The 15,981-nt window shown below is 35.8% G+C and overlaps 1 protein-coding gene across 3 annotated transcripts in view; it reads left to right on the forward strand.

Moving 5' to 3' along the window:
• The first annotated feature begins 1,216 nt into the window (after positions 1-1,216).
• Nrm (neuromusculin) overlaps positions 1,217-15,981 on the forward strand; it is a 373,850-nt gene continuing 359,085 nt past the window's right edge. For all 3 annotated transcript variants that reach the window (XM_076386721.1, XM_076386719.1, XM_076386720.1), the window contains exon 1: positions 1,217-1,979. In XM_076386721.1, coding sequence (XP_076242836.1) covers positions 1,880-1,979 — 100 coding nt within the window. In that variant the 5' untranslated portion in view covers positions 1,217-1,879. The remainder of the gene's footprint in view (positions 1,980-15,981) is intronic.

A 15,981-nucleotide genomic window follows, 5' to 3' on the forward strand; every position in this document is an offset into this window, starting at 1 on the left:
GAATAACGCCATAGAACCTTTGTTCCATGAAAATACTTTTTTGTAAAGTTTTTTGTCTTCCCTGCTAAACTAAGAGTCACAAGCAATTAAAAAATCGCTTTGCAAGTGCCATAATGGAATCAGAATGCAAGATAATCAACGAAAATGAATTTTTATTACAAACACTTTTTACAATTAAAACAAGTTTGAAGTATGTTAAAAACTCTCATTTAGAACATTGAATTCTTTACTGTGGCTTTGCGACCTTCACCTTTGTGTTCATTAACAATGACCAGGCTCAATTGTAAAAGCCTTATATCGATTTCGAAGCGTCTGTGGAAGACATTTAAAAAATTACTGACGTAGGTACACAGTAACTAAAATGAGCTACTGTTCTCACTTGCTACATCTCATCATTGACGTCAGTAAGTAACGAGTTCCACGAGGATACATTTACGAGTATTTTTTGTTTTAAAGTAGCTTTCGAGACGCACTCTCATTGGCAAATTAAAGGTAGAGTTAATTTATAGATAATTGCAATATATGTGTATGTATACTACTACTGAATTTTCTTATAAGTTATTTGATGTGAAATGGTTTTGAAATAAACTTGATTTGATGTGCTAGAATTTAGAGCTATAAGACTGTAAACAAAATGTTTTCCAATTTTTAAATTTTAATTATTTATTCTTTTATTGTTTTCCTTAGACACTTATTGTTAATTTTTTATACAGTGATTCGCGAATTTGTTGATAACAATTCTCAGATTTTTGTAGTGAAATTGTAAAAATATTGCACTTGAGGATTCTTGAAGTCAAGAAACTTAAACAAGAGTTAAACATCTCAAACTCAAAACTATCCAGTCAGATTTGAATCCACTCTCAATACACCAGATACATATCTCATTACCAACCCAAGTCGCAACAGACTTAATAAAAGAAAAACTCGTCCACGTTAATCCTAAATGTCCGTATCGTGCAGAACCAGACTAGCGTTGAAGTGGCAAGGAAGACAGACGCAATCTAATTTCTTAATTTCAAGCGCAGTCCTTGGTACTACCTTCAGTCGCGGACTCAGACAGTGGCACAGCTCTTCCATATGCGACCACCCTGGACGGAGGAGCTGCCGTGGGCAGAGTCAGTCGGCTTCCTTCGTAGGGGCATGCGCAGCGACCCGCGGAACGACAGGTGCGCGCCGTTCGCCACGAATCACTTAGTTTCGGGTAAGCGCACGAATCGGTCGTATCGCTATCGTGCCTCGTCTCTGGTACGCCAGTCTGTCGCGGGCTCTCTCTCTCGGTCGGTCGTCGGGGTTCCTCAGTCAGACGCACGCACTCGCGCGGCGGAATCGCAACCCCGCTCGGTTCACCCTAGGACACACTCTGCCCGTGTCTGTCGGATAACACGCGATCGTTCACGATTCCGCCGATCCTCTTCGCGCTGTCGACGCCCCGTACCATCCCCTGGATTCTCTCTTTCCCTCTGGTCACTGGCTCCGCAGTAGCCCGCCGTTTATCGAGCGTACACGTGCTCCGCTTCCTCTTGCCACGCTTTCGCCGCTCGACGGATTCCGCCCGTGCGCTCGAGAAGCAGCATCCTTCCGGACCCCTAGACATCCTCGGTGCTTCCTTTCATCCGCGAGAGCTTCCTGCGCCAGGAATCGGATGCTCCCGAATCTCTGGCGAACCGCGATACCAGCCGCTCTGACCTGGCTGCGGATCAGCCTCAGTCTGATGTGACTTTCGTTAACTTTCAGTTAGTGAACTCGATCGCGGTCGGTACGATTAAGGATCGTTGGCACTGTGAGTGTGTTCAGCGTGAGTGAGAGGATATACCGGCACAGTGGTGAGACGAATGTGGTGCGCGAAGTATTGAGTCGCTCCTGTTGCTGATCGTCGAGGATGGCTGGACAGGATTTACCACGCAGGACTAAGGGGATGGAGATGATGACGGTGTTCCTGGTGCTCCTCGGCCCGATGCAGGTTCTCCAGGGTGCAAAAGGTGAGTCCAGTCGACGCTTGAATTATTTCGCGCGAGCTTTCCTCGCGTACGTGGAGACGAAAGGTAGAGAGAATGTGTTGGGCGCGGGAGACTGGGGTGACGAATTGTCTCTTGGTGCACGGAAAAGGGAGCTCCTGTGGGGGTGGGGGTGTGAAACTGGTCGTGCGTGAATTTGAAAGAAGTTACGCGCTGCCTGAGAAGTTACGAGCATCTGGGAGATTTGAGAGTCGTTGGGGTGGGCGATAAGAAAGGACGAGAAATGCACGACGAAAAGGGGATAGGAATGCGAGAACGCGTGCACAAATGGGCCACGATACGCGGCGGAATTTACAACCAGTGAAACGAGTGGAAACTAGTAGGGAAGTTCTTGAGAGTTTCTAGCTGCTGTGTCATGTTAACCGAATAAAAACAAGAAAAGGAATACATAGTTGCAAAGAGATGGCAACAAACAAAATTGTTTTGGCTGAACTAGCGGAACTCTGCTTCTGTGGATCTGGTAGTCTAGTGTCTCGAACGATAAACAAGATTGCAATTGTCTGAGCGATTTCATAGTGAGGAACTGCATACTGTGTATCGATAAGGGCAAAAATTGAGTTTTCAGGCGAATATTATTGCTATTAATTTGAATTAATTACGTCTCCCCAATAACAGTGAAGCCTCGTTTTCTCCTGTTTACTAGCGGATTTAATAGCAGAAAAATTTGTAGTGGTGGGGAAATTTAATTTTGGAGTCTGACATTACCTGCTATCCTATATGAATGTTTCATCAGAATCAAAATGTTTCTATGAAACTTTATTAATTTGTTTAGTAATAATTTAACGTAGGTTCATTATTACTCCTGAAGTGTTTTAATATTTCACCATGAAATTTGTAAAACTTATATTTCAAGCTATTTTAACAACAGTTTTGCATGATTTTATGAACTTGATTTATGTATCACTAAATACCATTCAAATTTGTACAGATTTCATAGAAATTTAATTAGCCATAACGAAAGATGTAAAAATTTGTAAGATAGTAAGCGAAGTTTTGGCGATTAATTGACACGTAATGCAAGCACAAAATTTTTAAATATGTATTACTTCTGATATAAATATTCAGACCTATTAATTTCAAAAGTCTTCAGTCATTATTATATAAAATATTGATACTTAAGTTTGTGTTCAAAACTATGTACTTCAAGCTGTTCTATGACATTTTTACATGGCATTGGAGACAATTCTATTTGCTATGCTTGTCAGCTAAACAATTTTAATGAATTGGTACACTTGAATGGAATGCAATTAATACCAATTACAACTAACATGCAATAGTTAAAATCATGGAGCCGTCGTCATTTTAAACAAATTAAACTGTGAATAATTTTTCAATCATTAATGCAATATAAAAACTACCCTTCAGAAAATTAAATCAGTTTTTAAAACGAGATTAATACGTTTACTGATGTGAAAATTTCAAAGCTCGGAAATAATTTCACGAAGTAAACGGAAACCAGCAATATTTCTCCTACTATTTTATCTGGTTAATCCTGTTAAAATCTTATTTGATATTTTCTTTTGAAATCACAAGACTGATTCTATATACATATATGCTGTGTACGGTTTTTGAGATAAACGTAAATCCGTCTCGGTCGCGATTCTAAGCTCAAAGCTTTGATAGATGGGTTCCGAGTTGTTTTAAAGCTAACTTTTTCATATTCATCATGCTCGTTCAGTGGGGTTTGAAAAAACGATCGTACAAGCTAAATTTTTTTGTATTCTCGATGCATTGTTCGTTGGACTTTGCTTTTTCAGGATTAATTTCGAAATTTTGCTAATATTTCTATCCTCCTTTTTTTAGTGAATTTGTTACTGAAATGAGACTGAATGTTGCATCCATCAAATCTTCAAATTGGCGGAGGATAAACCTTACCTTCAATTTATTTCATTCAGTAACATTGGAAACTCTTTTAAATATGTTTACTGGTAACATGGTTTAAAGAGGAAGAGAGAAAAAAATTGTCTTATGTTAAAACCAGTGCATTTATACCTCTCGAAGCCTGATTGTCTTACACGATATTCAGCATTGAAACAAGTTTGATACAATTCCTCGTACCTTATTCTCGAAATTTTATCTCTCCTTCACACTAAAGGAAACATAATAATGTTTTAAACATTATCAATATTAAACAATTGAAGGCGCAATGTAACTATTTTCTAAAGGGTTTATAGAAAACCTCAGTGCTTAATTTGTTAAGCACTATCGATAGAATTCACTGAAAGTCTGTCTAAAATTATTTCAGTTGCTTCACAGAAAACGTGTCACAGTTCACATAGATCCCTAGAGTTTGGATGTGTGATCCCTTAAAAAAATGCAAATGAATGAACCCAGCCATGACTGGCATGTTATAAAAGTTTATATTCTACAAACCCTACTATCTCTTGATACATATTAAATTTCCAAAACTACGTTCTACATTTCCCCGTGAAACATATTACAGATGAAAAGTGGAAATCGCCATGTTAAATGCCACCCATTACACTAACTTTTAAATATTCCCTACCTTTCCCTGCGTCTACAGCCCATTATCCCCTCAACTTGGCGCACAACACCGAGTCTTATCAATCGTTTTCTCGTCGACGTGTTAACCATAAGCCGGAAACTCGGAGTGGCGGTAGCGAAATTAAAACGGTAGGAAGAATCGGGTCAGTGAGACCGACGTAGGGAAAATTAATATTTGCATAGGATGGACGGGCGTAAAAGTACGCGCATGAAATCGAAACGAGAGGAAAATAAAGTTTTCGTGTTTGCGAATCCTTGAACGCTCGTGTAGCGAAAAATTTATAGTTTGCATGTACATTGGCGAGGGTACGCCGCACCACCGCGAATATTCTCTGCGTTTATTATCGAGACCGCGGACGCGCGAGAAATTCCGGGATATCTTGTATCGCGCTCACGAAGGAGTTAATGAACTTTGAAGAATTCACGTTCGTTACAATGCATCCGCCGTCGCATAGAAATCTCACCGTTTGCCTGTGCGAAAATATTCGAACTCTTGCAATTAAATCTTCCTATCCGTGTCTTTATCAGACGTCTCCTCGAGAAACCGTTCAGGTCAAATCGCGCGAGAACTGACACCACTGTCGTCAGTCACTTTCTGATTGTTGTATACTTGTGTTGTTGGAAGAATTGCAGTCTTTCTTGCATCTAGGAGAGGATCTAGGGGGTAGGTCATTCAATTCCACCACTTTAACCCTAGGTCCTAACTGGATGTGTCGGGCAACAGACACTGAGTACACAAACAAGTGACATTTACGTGTGTCACGTTTTAAATAGCACTACATTCATATGATTCATTGTTGATACACATCAGTAGGATTTGTCGCAACGATTTTGTCGTCGTACGACATTCAACTAGGACAAAACCTAATAACTTGCTTTGCTATATAAATGAATGCCCTGAGCAGGTGGTATATGAAATTAAGGATGATGTGCAGCATAATAATTAATCTCTGACTAGTTTAGCTTTTTAAGGAAGTGAAAAGCCCATTTTTGATTTTTGAAATAATTTAATATGGAAATCCTGTGAATTCGACAGGCTACTGCATGCTGAGTAAAATGCTAGTAGGGTATATGGCTTCGAAAAGTAGTGGGGTATGTTTTAGTACTTGAACTCTAACGTTAATTTTATTTAATTTTAAGTTTAAGTTCCAGTACACCTAATAAAAAAAGCAAAAATTGTATCGTAAAATAGTATATTCATCTATTAGGATGCAATTCTAGTGTTGGGACATGCACTTTTAGATTGTCCACTAACTGGAATATTTGACATTTTAAGCGTCTGAGTATTGCGATCATTTTCCTTTATCATTGAAATGTTCTTCTGCGAAATATCCATGAAATTTCTGTAATCAAAAAATTCATAAAGTTGATTATTTTCTGTTGGGGCATCTAAGAAATAAAGTGTACTGTGAGAATGTTACTTGAAAACATAAAAGATCGTACCAGTAGTGTGTGTAATGCTGATTTTAGTTTAGGCTTGTATTTAGTCTAGGAGCATTTTCCTTCTGCTTACTATTTTCTATACATTATGAATTTTCCTTTCTGTAGACAAGTTTCAAATTTAACCCCTCGCTCAATATCGCAATATAAACGCTTCTTCTAGTAACGCCACACCCCATGCTTTCATCCTCTTTTACTTTTCAACCTATTAAATATTTGAAATTGAACTGAAGATGGCACAGCAGTTTCAGAACCTTTTAAAGTTGCAGAAATGTTTATTATAGCACCGGAGGCAGTAGAGCTGTTGAAAAAGTTCTCAAAGCATTATTTAGGACTAAGGCGTGCATATCCTTGTAGTGTAATTCTGCACGAAACTCTTACTTCATTGATGCGCGGTTCTTATTCAAAATTCAGCCGGGTAAAATTCTATGGTAAAATTGAGGCGAACGGCTCTTCTAGGATTGTTAGCAGCCATTCCTGCATGATTTGGAGCAGAAGTGGGCTGGTTCTTCCTTAGTTTTCGAACAATGGATCTTCCCTTCCTGACGATTCAGCTGCTTTGCTCTGGGCCTCCATAGACGTTGTTCTCAATAGCACTTTCCTTTCTTTCATTCCTTTTTATAATATAACAAATAGCAGTCTGAGATGTTTTTAGTCCTGGTTCAAGGTTTCTTCCTTGTATTATACAAATAACTCTCTCCCTTTGTACGATTGTTAACAATTAACTTTGCGTGAAAGCGAGCTGGATTCAACATGAATTTCACCCATGCGTAATTAGAGTTTAATGAAACATTTTGACGTCGAAATAGTTCTATTCAATGTTGTAGACAGACGTTTTAATCTGTTATGTACAGTGCTGTCATATCTCTTGGAAGTTTCGTTGCTGTAACTAATATTTACGATTTGATGACTGTTATAGTAACTGCTATGCTATGAATTTTTCTGGGACTTGTTAGTAGTCAAGTAGGAAAGAGTGAAATCATCCTTATTAATCTTTACCTAAGTCAGTCATGTGAATGTAGAAAAAAACTCAAATAGGTGATTATGCTCTTTAAAATGGTTTTATATATTTAATATGCACATTTTTCGAAGGTTCAAACTTGCTCAAGAAACTACGTAGAGATTGGAAGTCGTTTCTAAAAGTTGAAGCATACGTATACGAACTTTGATGAAAATGTTCATCAGTTGAGGAGAATCTGTACGAAAATGTTGAGGAAAATCTGTACGAACATGTTTGCTCTTGACAGCTTGTTTATTTGTGTAGTTACCAGGCAAAGTAACTGTTTTCAAATGATGCTGGCTTTCCCTCGAATGAGAATACTGCCAGAACGAACCTACGCGAAGCCTCTTCTTTGCTCTATTCGCAGTCATTAGTTCGTCTTTACATAATCCCTTAAATTGAAATTCTGCGTAGCAAATATTATACAATGATATAATGAATGCCTTGGTGAAACAAGTTTGAGTAGCGTTAAATTATTTTAACTATTTTTTTTTGCTAAATTTGTAAGTTTTTTTTCATAAATATTGTATTCTACAATAAATTCAGTTCATAATTTTCACTCCAGATAATATAGATTTGAATTGTATATGTTGTACAATATTTAATACATTAGTTGCTTTCTAGGACATTATTTTTTGCAATGGTAAAGGCTTTCCTACGGGAGATCATTTAGAGTAACGTCACTCCAATAAGGTGCAGTTAAGAATTTTTGCGCTTTTAATGAGCCGCAGCTGCCTGAAGTGAATTTTTTCGTTGAACTGAGTGAACTTTTAAATATTAGAAAACCAACAGTGTTGAGTTTGGTACAGAGAGTTTTTCAGTTCTTGACAGTTCTAAAATTAATGACTTGACTGATGCATGAACGTGTGTCTGGCGTACGTACAAGGAATTGACTTTCAGACGCTCATTTGTGAGCCTTTGGAAAAGTTTAAGTTTCATGTGTGCGTCACCTTTATACGAATTAAGCAGGGAAGTGAACCTGTATGTTACCTCTTTCTCTCAATTTTCACAGAAATTAAGAACGATTCACTGGAAGGAGCACACGTAATTAAATTGTAAATTTACTAGCTGGACGTATGAGTTTTTCGTTTCTAATACACTTCAACACTTGATTACATTATTATTTTCCTTTTAACAAAAAACATCTCTTCCTGAGAAAAATGAGAGGATTCAACCTAACATTTCAAATAGAGTAGATAAAGTGTTGTCTGTTCTATTTAATTTAGACGATATTTTTAGATGACTATTATAACCTGACTATTTAAAAAAACTGAACAGTGTAGATGTAAGTGTCTTTCACAGCTATATTCAAAATTCAAAATAGTGAAGCATTTGGTTAAATGTATTAAGTATAGAGTACTCAATAGTCACTCTTCTTTTAAAGATGATCCAGCTTTAAAAGTAACAATATTGATAAAAAGATGATTGGTATTATGTTCAACGAAAAAGGAGGTCTTCCTGAACGTCCTTTAATCTTGTCGCGAAGACGTTCAATGCTAATCGAGGTATTAACGATAATGTCAACGCGATTGAAGCGAACGTTAGCTAGAGAAATCTGTGAATGGTCGTTCTTTTCGAGGTAATGGGATGTCGGTTGAAAACCTAATAATTTCGAGCACCATGGAACAGAATAGAACGATTCTATTCAGCGGGTATTGGTAATCGATGACTGCAATTAATGCGAGCACGGTGGCGCAAGGTTACACGTAAATATTATCGCAACATTAATTTTCGTTTGAATTTGCATGTCCATGTTTCCGGACTTTGTAAACGCGTCATCCGCGAAACTGTGCTTCCGCTCGTTGTCGAAGATTCACTGAATTGTTAAAGGCTTTCAGTAACAATAAGGCATTGTAAATCAGTCTTGTGGTTTATGTATAAATAATGTGGTTTATGTATACGTAAAGCACATGTTTTATTCTTATAGTAATATTTGTGGATGGGTTCGAATAGAACTGACGCACATAATTATGTTGGTAGCATGCAAAATGTCAAGAGAACATGAACTACTTTTTTTAGAATTGTTTTTAACCCGATTTTAAGATACATAGACATTGATTAGGAACTATTATTATTAAATATTTTTCCACGTATTCCCAACTCTCATTATAAAAGCTTTGATATTTAAACGAAAGCGATAATAAGAATATATCGTGCAGAGTCTACTAGACTCCGTGTCACTGGTTAAGGGTTAAATGGGAATTTTATACATATAATAAAGTAAGAATTTTTTTAACACTTTCCGAGTTTTTATTATTTCCATTCCATTTTTCTAATTGAATTAATTTAGTTAGATCTTCCTTCCTATTGAATCGATAGATAGGTTTTAGATCATGGTTTAATTCTCTATGAACTTTCCTAGAAGTAGCAACGCGCTTAAAATAGGCGTATTTGCGCGACGGCTGGAGTTACGCGAATTCTGAGGACAAAAATAAACGTTCAGGTTATACAGAGCCAAACCAAACGCCTGAATGCATAGAATTAATGATCTACGGTAGAATGTTTAACTATGTCTAAATATAAAGCATTATTGGCATCCACAGTATTGGAATAGTATAAATAATTAAATACCTTATGCTTTAATAGCATTTACAAGGTATCCCATCAATTCCTAAAACTCTATGTTCGATTTATAAAATACAATTCTGAAATGGCTCTCATTAGTGACACTTTTTGTAATTTCACAAGTAGACTGAAGATTTTTATGCAATTTCGTATTTCCATAAACACAATTAAAGAAATGGAATTTAAATAAAAATTTCCTTCGTGTTTTAAATAGCATAATTAGCACTATTGTTTCACATGTTCTATATTTTTGAATATTATATGCATTCTGCAACTTTTCACACTTCAAATTTCCATAAATATTCACAGTTTATTCATAAGTCTATTTCATGCATCATTTTTATAGTGGAGGTGTTTAACAATAATGGGCTAAAGCTGCACATGTGATTAAGAGTTAAGAAATTTTTTCTCACTTTCCAGTACTACTTAACATGTTAATTAGATATTAACGCTTTATCTACTTCAACAAAAATACTATCTCAAAGATATTACATGTGAATACAGGGTGTAACAAATATAGTCTTCGATATTTTAAGGAATGGTAGCAGCTGCAAATAGGAGCAGAAAATGTACTATGGCATAGTGTTTGATCAGGCTTCATTCTACAGTAATACTGCCATAATGTTAACACACCTCTACACTAAACTAACATTCAGAGGGTTCTATAATTTTACAAACGCATTAAGGGGCTGAAATAAAATAAAAAAGTCCCGAAACACTGTGTTGTATCTCTTACCGATTAACTTCTGTAAAGTTTTAAAGATCCAAGATGTTCTTAAGAAATGGACCACGAGCTTTTAAAGTTTTATAAAAGATAAACCGTAAGAGATGCAGCAAAGTATATTAAAACACTTTTGCTCTGTTTCTACCCCTGAATGTATCTGTAGAATTCTAAAATTCTCTGATTGTTAGTTTAGAATACAGATGTGTTAACTTTAAGGTATTATGTTAAATATTAAATTATTAATACACACTTAATTAACTCAACATAAGTTAAGTTACGTTAAGTTGTCATACCCAATGAAAACAAATCGAGTACTATGTCATAAGCCATTTTGTGCTCCAATTTGTATGATATACTATTCCTGAAAACATCGAAGGTTATACATGTTACACCCTGTATATTAAATTATTCAAGCTTAAATACATTAAATTCATTATAGAAACTAGTAGCGAATATCAAACAACAGTCAGCGGGATGATTTATTCAAGCGTCACAGTGACTGGTCCGGTGTCGAGATTCGGTCAGAAAATCAGCGTGGAAAGTAGTTAATCTCCCTCAAAATGAACGCTTAACAATTTATGACCGTTGAGCCAGATATACTTGACCACTCTTAATAAATGGAATTTCGTGAGAATCCAATATCGCGTGGGAAGATTTTGGGGTCCAGCACGATGATAATAGCGACACGGCGCATTTTCAAGCGGAACTGCGCGTGCATCAAAGTTAACGTCCTTCATGGTTATGGCGTAACGAGATAACATTCGCCGCGTTTCGGAAAAAGCTCCGATAACCTCGTTATCTGAGCGAATTTTTATCCAACATGGGAGTAAAAATAAAGGCTCCGCTATGAAAGTTTGCTACGGGTTCCAATATTCTTTTTGCTTGTTGCCTTTTTTCTCCTCGAACACAGGGGAGGTTGCGTTTCTGCGCGGCGCGGAACTGAAGCAGTTCGATGCGACTACGATCGTGTAGGTATATTTGAAGGCTGGAAATTAAATTACGAGCAGTGTTTTTTACACGTCAATTCAATATAAATTTTCATGCACGATGGACACAGGTACGTTTTTACTTGGATATGTAGGAAATTTCATTTAACTTGCTGGCTTGACGGTGTTCCACGGAGTAACTTTATGCAACGCCAAAAGGACTGCTGATGCAAAAATTGCGAAAAATTTATTTTTCTCTACGTTTCCGTGAAATTTTAGGCAGTGAAGTACTTTCTTCGTTGCAGGATTTCAATTAGTCTACTTCTCTTTTAAACATCGGTGTACGTATTAAATGGTTATGTACAATTTGGAAACTGTTATTATCCAGTTGCATTTAAATTTAACATAATACAGCATTAGTTTTCATCAGTATTTTAGATCAGCAGGAACATCCTTTGGGAATAGTTATATGGAAGTACACAATTTACTTATCCAAAATTGCAAGATTATCCGGGTCAAAGTATAGCTATAAAATTTGCAAAATTTTCGCACTTTGCCTTGAGTCATGCTTTGCGAGTATGGCTCGTTATTTCAATTGAATGGGTCAGATACGCAGGTGCTGTTTCTGCATTCAGAATTTTAATGCTAACATATCGTAAATTGGAAAAGAACTAAAAACTAAATTTATTCAAATTATTATATTTTTTTATTTCAGTAGATATTTGAATAGCCTTAAAGTAAAGCAGTTCTAAGCCAAGAAATAATCAATTGTATTTTAACATTTAAATTACTCTATTGCGTGTACTTTGCATACACAGTAACAACTTATTCGTTTTATAATGTGAGGCTGCATTCTATTACATGAAAAATTATTATTACGAATCCATGTGAAATAAAAATTTAATTGTGGAAGGTAATGGAAAATGAATTCGAAAACCTTGCATTTATGTCAGACATTAGAAGTCAAAGAGAGGAAGGGTTGGCACTCTTCTATGTTCTCAGCCACTGCGGAAACTACTATTACTGCTGGTCACATGTGGACTAAAAGGGCCATTTTATCACATAAATCCTGATGCAGCAAAGCCTTGTTTCTTTTAACTTATATTACAGTTTCAACAAATGTAGGCCGAACATAAAGTTTCTATCTGTTTATAATATTTATGAGTATGTACATAAAAATCACGCCAGTGAAAAACAAATGTTTTTGGATCAAAATTGATACGAGCTCAGAGTTCTGTTTTGAAACTAGCAAACTTTCACATCTGTTTGTTGCGATTGCTGACGTCCAGTTTATATTTGATTTTTTACTATGTTTGATGAACGTGCCCATACAAGGTGTCCCAGAACTAATGGTACAGGTCGAAAAGAGGAATAATTCTACAGGAAAGAATAACACAAAAATATAGAAAGAAAATTTTTGATATCATGCTTCGTTTTCGAGACAATTGACTTCGAATTTTGAGCGAGTAGAAATGTAAGATGAACGTCCTACTTTCGGTTCATGTTCAAATTTCGGCTCACGTTGCATTTTTATAGCTTTTATAATTAGTATGTTTGGAGAATATGTGCTGAACTGCAGTTTTAGTCGTTTGAGGGGTAAACGAGGAAAGAGAAATGCTTCTGGCGTACCGTAGGAACAAGCAGGTCATCAGACCTCAGCCCATATATACTTATAGAGACGCCTTCAAATTACTTTCTTTACTCAACGATAAAATCATCTACGTGACGTCACATACGAGCAAGATGTATAATCTATGCTAGTATGATATATCTGCAATTTTGAAAGAGTGACACCGATGTTCTGAACGTGTTAAACTGTTTTACTGTTCGACATTAATGAGAATGTGAAAATGTATAACTTTCAGAAAACATATTGAATTGATTAAATATGAAACATGCTCTCTTGCTTTTCTTTGTAGTCTTTAAAGCAACAGGTTCCCACCATTATTAATGATTATTTCAAGACTAGATTCACACAAGTTTCTCGTAGCTTCACGTGAATTGCGATAGCGGGTAGTGTCCAGTAGCGTCCAAGAGTTTGATGTGTCAAGCATTTCTAATAATTATCTTTTGCCCAGTGTGACGTCACACTTGAGTAGCTATCTCTGCTTAGCCGAGGTCGTAGATTTTCTACACACGCACTATACATATATATGCCGTGTCTAGTAGTATATATGGTCTAAGAGTCAGACTGAGAGTGGTCTTGTCTCTTGAGAGTGGTGAAATCAAAAATTTTTATTGTACATTTGTCGTCTTATTTTTTCATGTAGAATCACTCTTCTTCTGCTTTTATCATTAGTTCTAGGACACCCTGTATATTTTGAGTAGTTTAAGGTGCCATGCCCTCAGCATATGAATAGTGAGCATTGGAATTTGTGAATTGCAAAAATACTGTTTACCAAAATAAACGTAAGTTTTTGTTAGAACCATTTCTTTTTCACTTACCTAGATTTCACTATTAATAAAACTTTCATAAAAATGTGCAAAAGGTAGTACGAACTTCGTGAAATTTTTATTATAAAAATACATAAAATTCAATTTAGATCTGTTGCGTCTGAACATAAAAAAGTAAGAGGTTTAACAAGGTAATCTTTTTACGAGAATATCATTGTCTAGGGATCATATTAGTAGAAAATTCCTATAAAAATAAAATGATATGATAAAATACAACCCGTGGCAAAACATTTTCAGTCAAACGCAGCGATATGATGTTATTTAAAAGCTTTGTAGCGTTTGAAATGGAAAATTCTGTTGTATCAAACCTGTCTAATATTCTCATACGTTTTATACTCACACGATATCATTTTACATTTCGAAAATTACAATATTTTTATTTAAATTCGTATTGTTGCGTTTCGTGGAAAACTTTCTGCCAGGGGTTGTATATGTATAGGTACCTATATGTACGTGTGAGTAATAGACGATGAACGAATCGCTAAATTTCGAACGAAAATATGCAATCCACAGTAAAGCTACAACATTAAAAGAATTATTTTCGGAAAAGGTAATTGCTCATTCGCCAAATATGTTCGATGAGTCGCGTATTTGTTAGGCGCCAGTAATTCACGTGTAAAAACGCAAAGTGACGACCGAAAATTCAGTTTCCTCGTGGTTACAAATTTGTCCGTTAATTTCGAATGATTTCCATAAATTGATCGAGGTCAACGTAGAATTTACGTTACTTGATACATTCGTTAGTCTCGGACAGTTTGCGCGTACGCACGTAGGCATAAACTCGGCGCCAGACCAACTGAAACGCATCTAAATGACACAGAACCGAGAAGGTGGCAATAATTTCATCTCGCTGTGTAACGATCCCTTTCAGCTGTATGTATGTACATTAGGAAGAAAACAATTCCTTCCAGCGTTGTTCTGAAACTAATTTAGTAATGCAGTAGACATACGAAAAAGATATAGAATATTTTTCATATTCTATGGTTTCAAACTTCTTCTTCCTTCGATTTTCAGGTGCGTCAACTATTTAGTCCTTAGCGACTGTGAATTGTTTCATACTGTTTTGAACATTAGTTCGGTTTGTTTTAGAAAGTTTACGAAATTCTATACGTCTATATGTATACTTCTTTTTCAGGTGATCTTTCAACAGTGGCTTGATTTACAATATATTGTAATTGTTAAGTAGGAACTGATGGTGTTAAGGTTGTTCAATGTAAAACTGTTCGCAATTTGAAGCTTTGTATTTGTATTTAGAAATGCACCAAATTATACAAATGTTTTTAAGGAAAAGTGCAAAATACATAATATGTAAGTTACTCGAAATTGTAGTCCTCTTCTACAACGTTTTTCATATTCCTAACTTACTGAAGCACGCACAACTGTGTAATCCAGTAATGAACAACCTGCAGCCCTCCAATTACATACTGTAGTGAGCCCAAACATTGCACTTCAGTTAGCTGAAGTGTAAACACTTTAGTAAAAACCACAATCTACTGTCAGTATAAAGCAAGCACTAAGGGATTACTTGAAAAATACTTGCTCGATAAGATTCAGCGAAAACAGGGAAGCAAGGGAAAATACTCGACAACAAGTAATTTTCGAAAATGAAAATTTAAAAAATTGTAAAATGTCGACGTCGAAAATACTTTGATAACAAACGATTAAAAAACTATTAGAGTCGTAGTTACAAACATACTTTCCAACATTGAAAAGCTTGCTGGTGGGAAACAGAGCCAAATATCTCATTAATTGAACAACTACTTCATATATAATATCGTCTGGTTAAAGAAATATACATATGTCTGCGGTTATAAATATTAAAAGTATTACTAAGAAAAAATAAATTAAATTAAAAAGGAAATAGTACATTGTAGAAATAGTAAAAAATTCCACCCTACAGTTTAAATTCCTTTTATTAATACAATCTAATATTTAACATTATCTTTATTTCAACCGATACGGAATATCTACAAGGTTTTTAATTATGAGACATTGGACGTTAAAAGTTGCTCATCACTGGTGAAATTAAATTGTAAATTATCAAAATTTAATATGCTAGTACTATTTTAAGCCAAGCTATAAAATGTCAAGTAGAAGTTTTAATGTATTCGAAATACCTCTGCGAGATACAGAGGTCGATTTTAAGTAGTAAAAGTCAATTTTAAACACACGCAAAACAGGGACATCGTGGATCAAATGTGTCGCGGGTGTGAAGCATAAAATCATTGAAAATATAAATCATCGAATACGAAACGGTCAGTGAACACGAATGCTACTGATAGTATCGATTGTCGCAATGCAAAGTCAAACCCGACGAGAATTTCGTTGCGCGATTGTCAAGTGGCAAAAATG

This window comes from Calliopsis andreniformis, chromosome 10 (genome assembly GCF_051401765.1).
Source record: "Calliopsis andreniformis isolate RMS-2024a chromosome 10, iyCalAndr_principal, whole genome shotgun sequence".
Lineage (NCBI taxonomy): Eukaryota > Metazoa > Arthropoda > Insecta > Hymenoptera > Andrenidae > Calliopsis > Calliopsis andreniformis.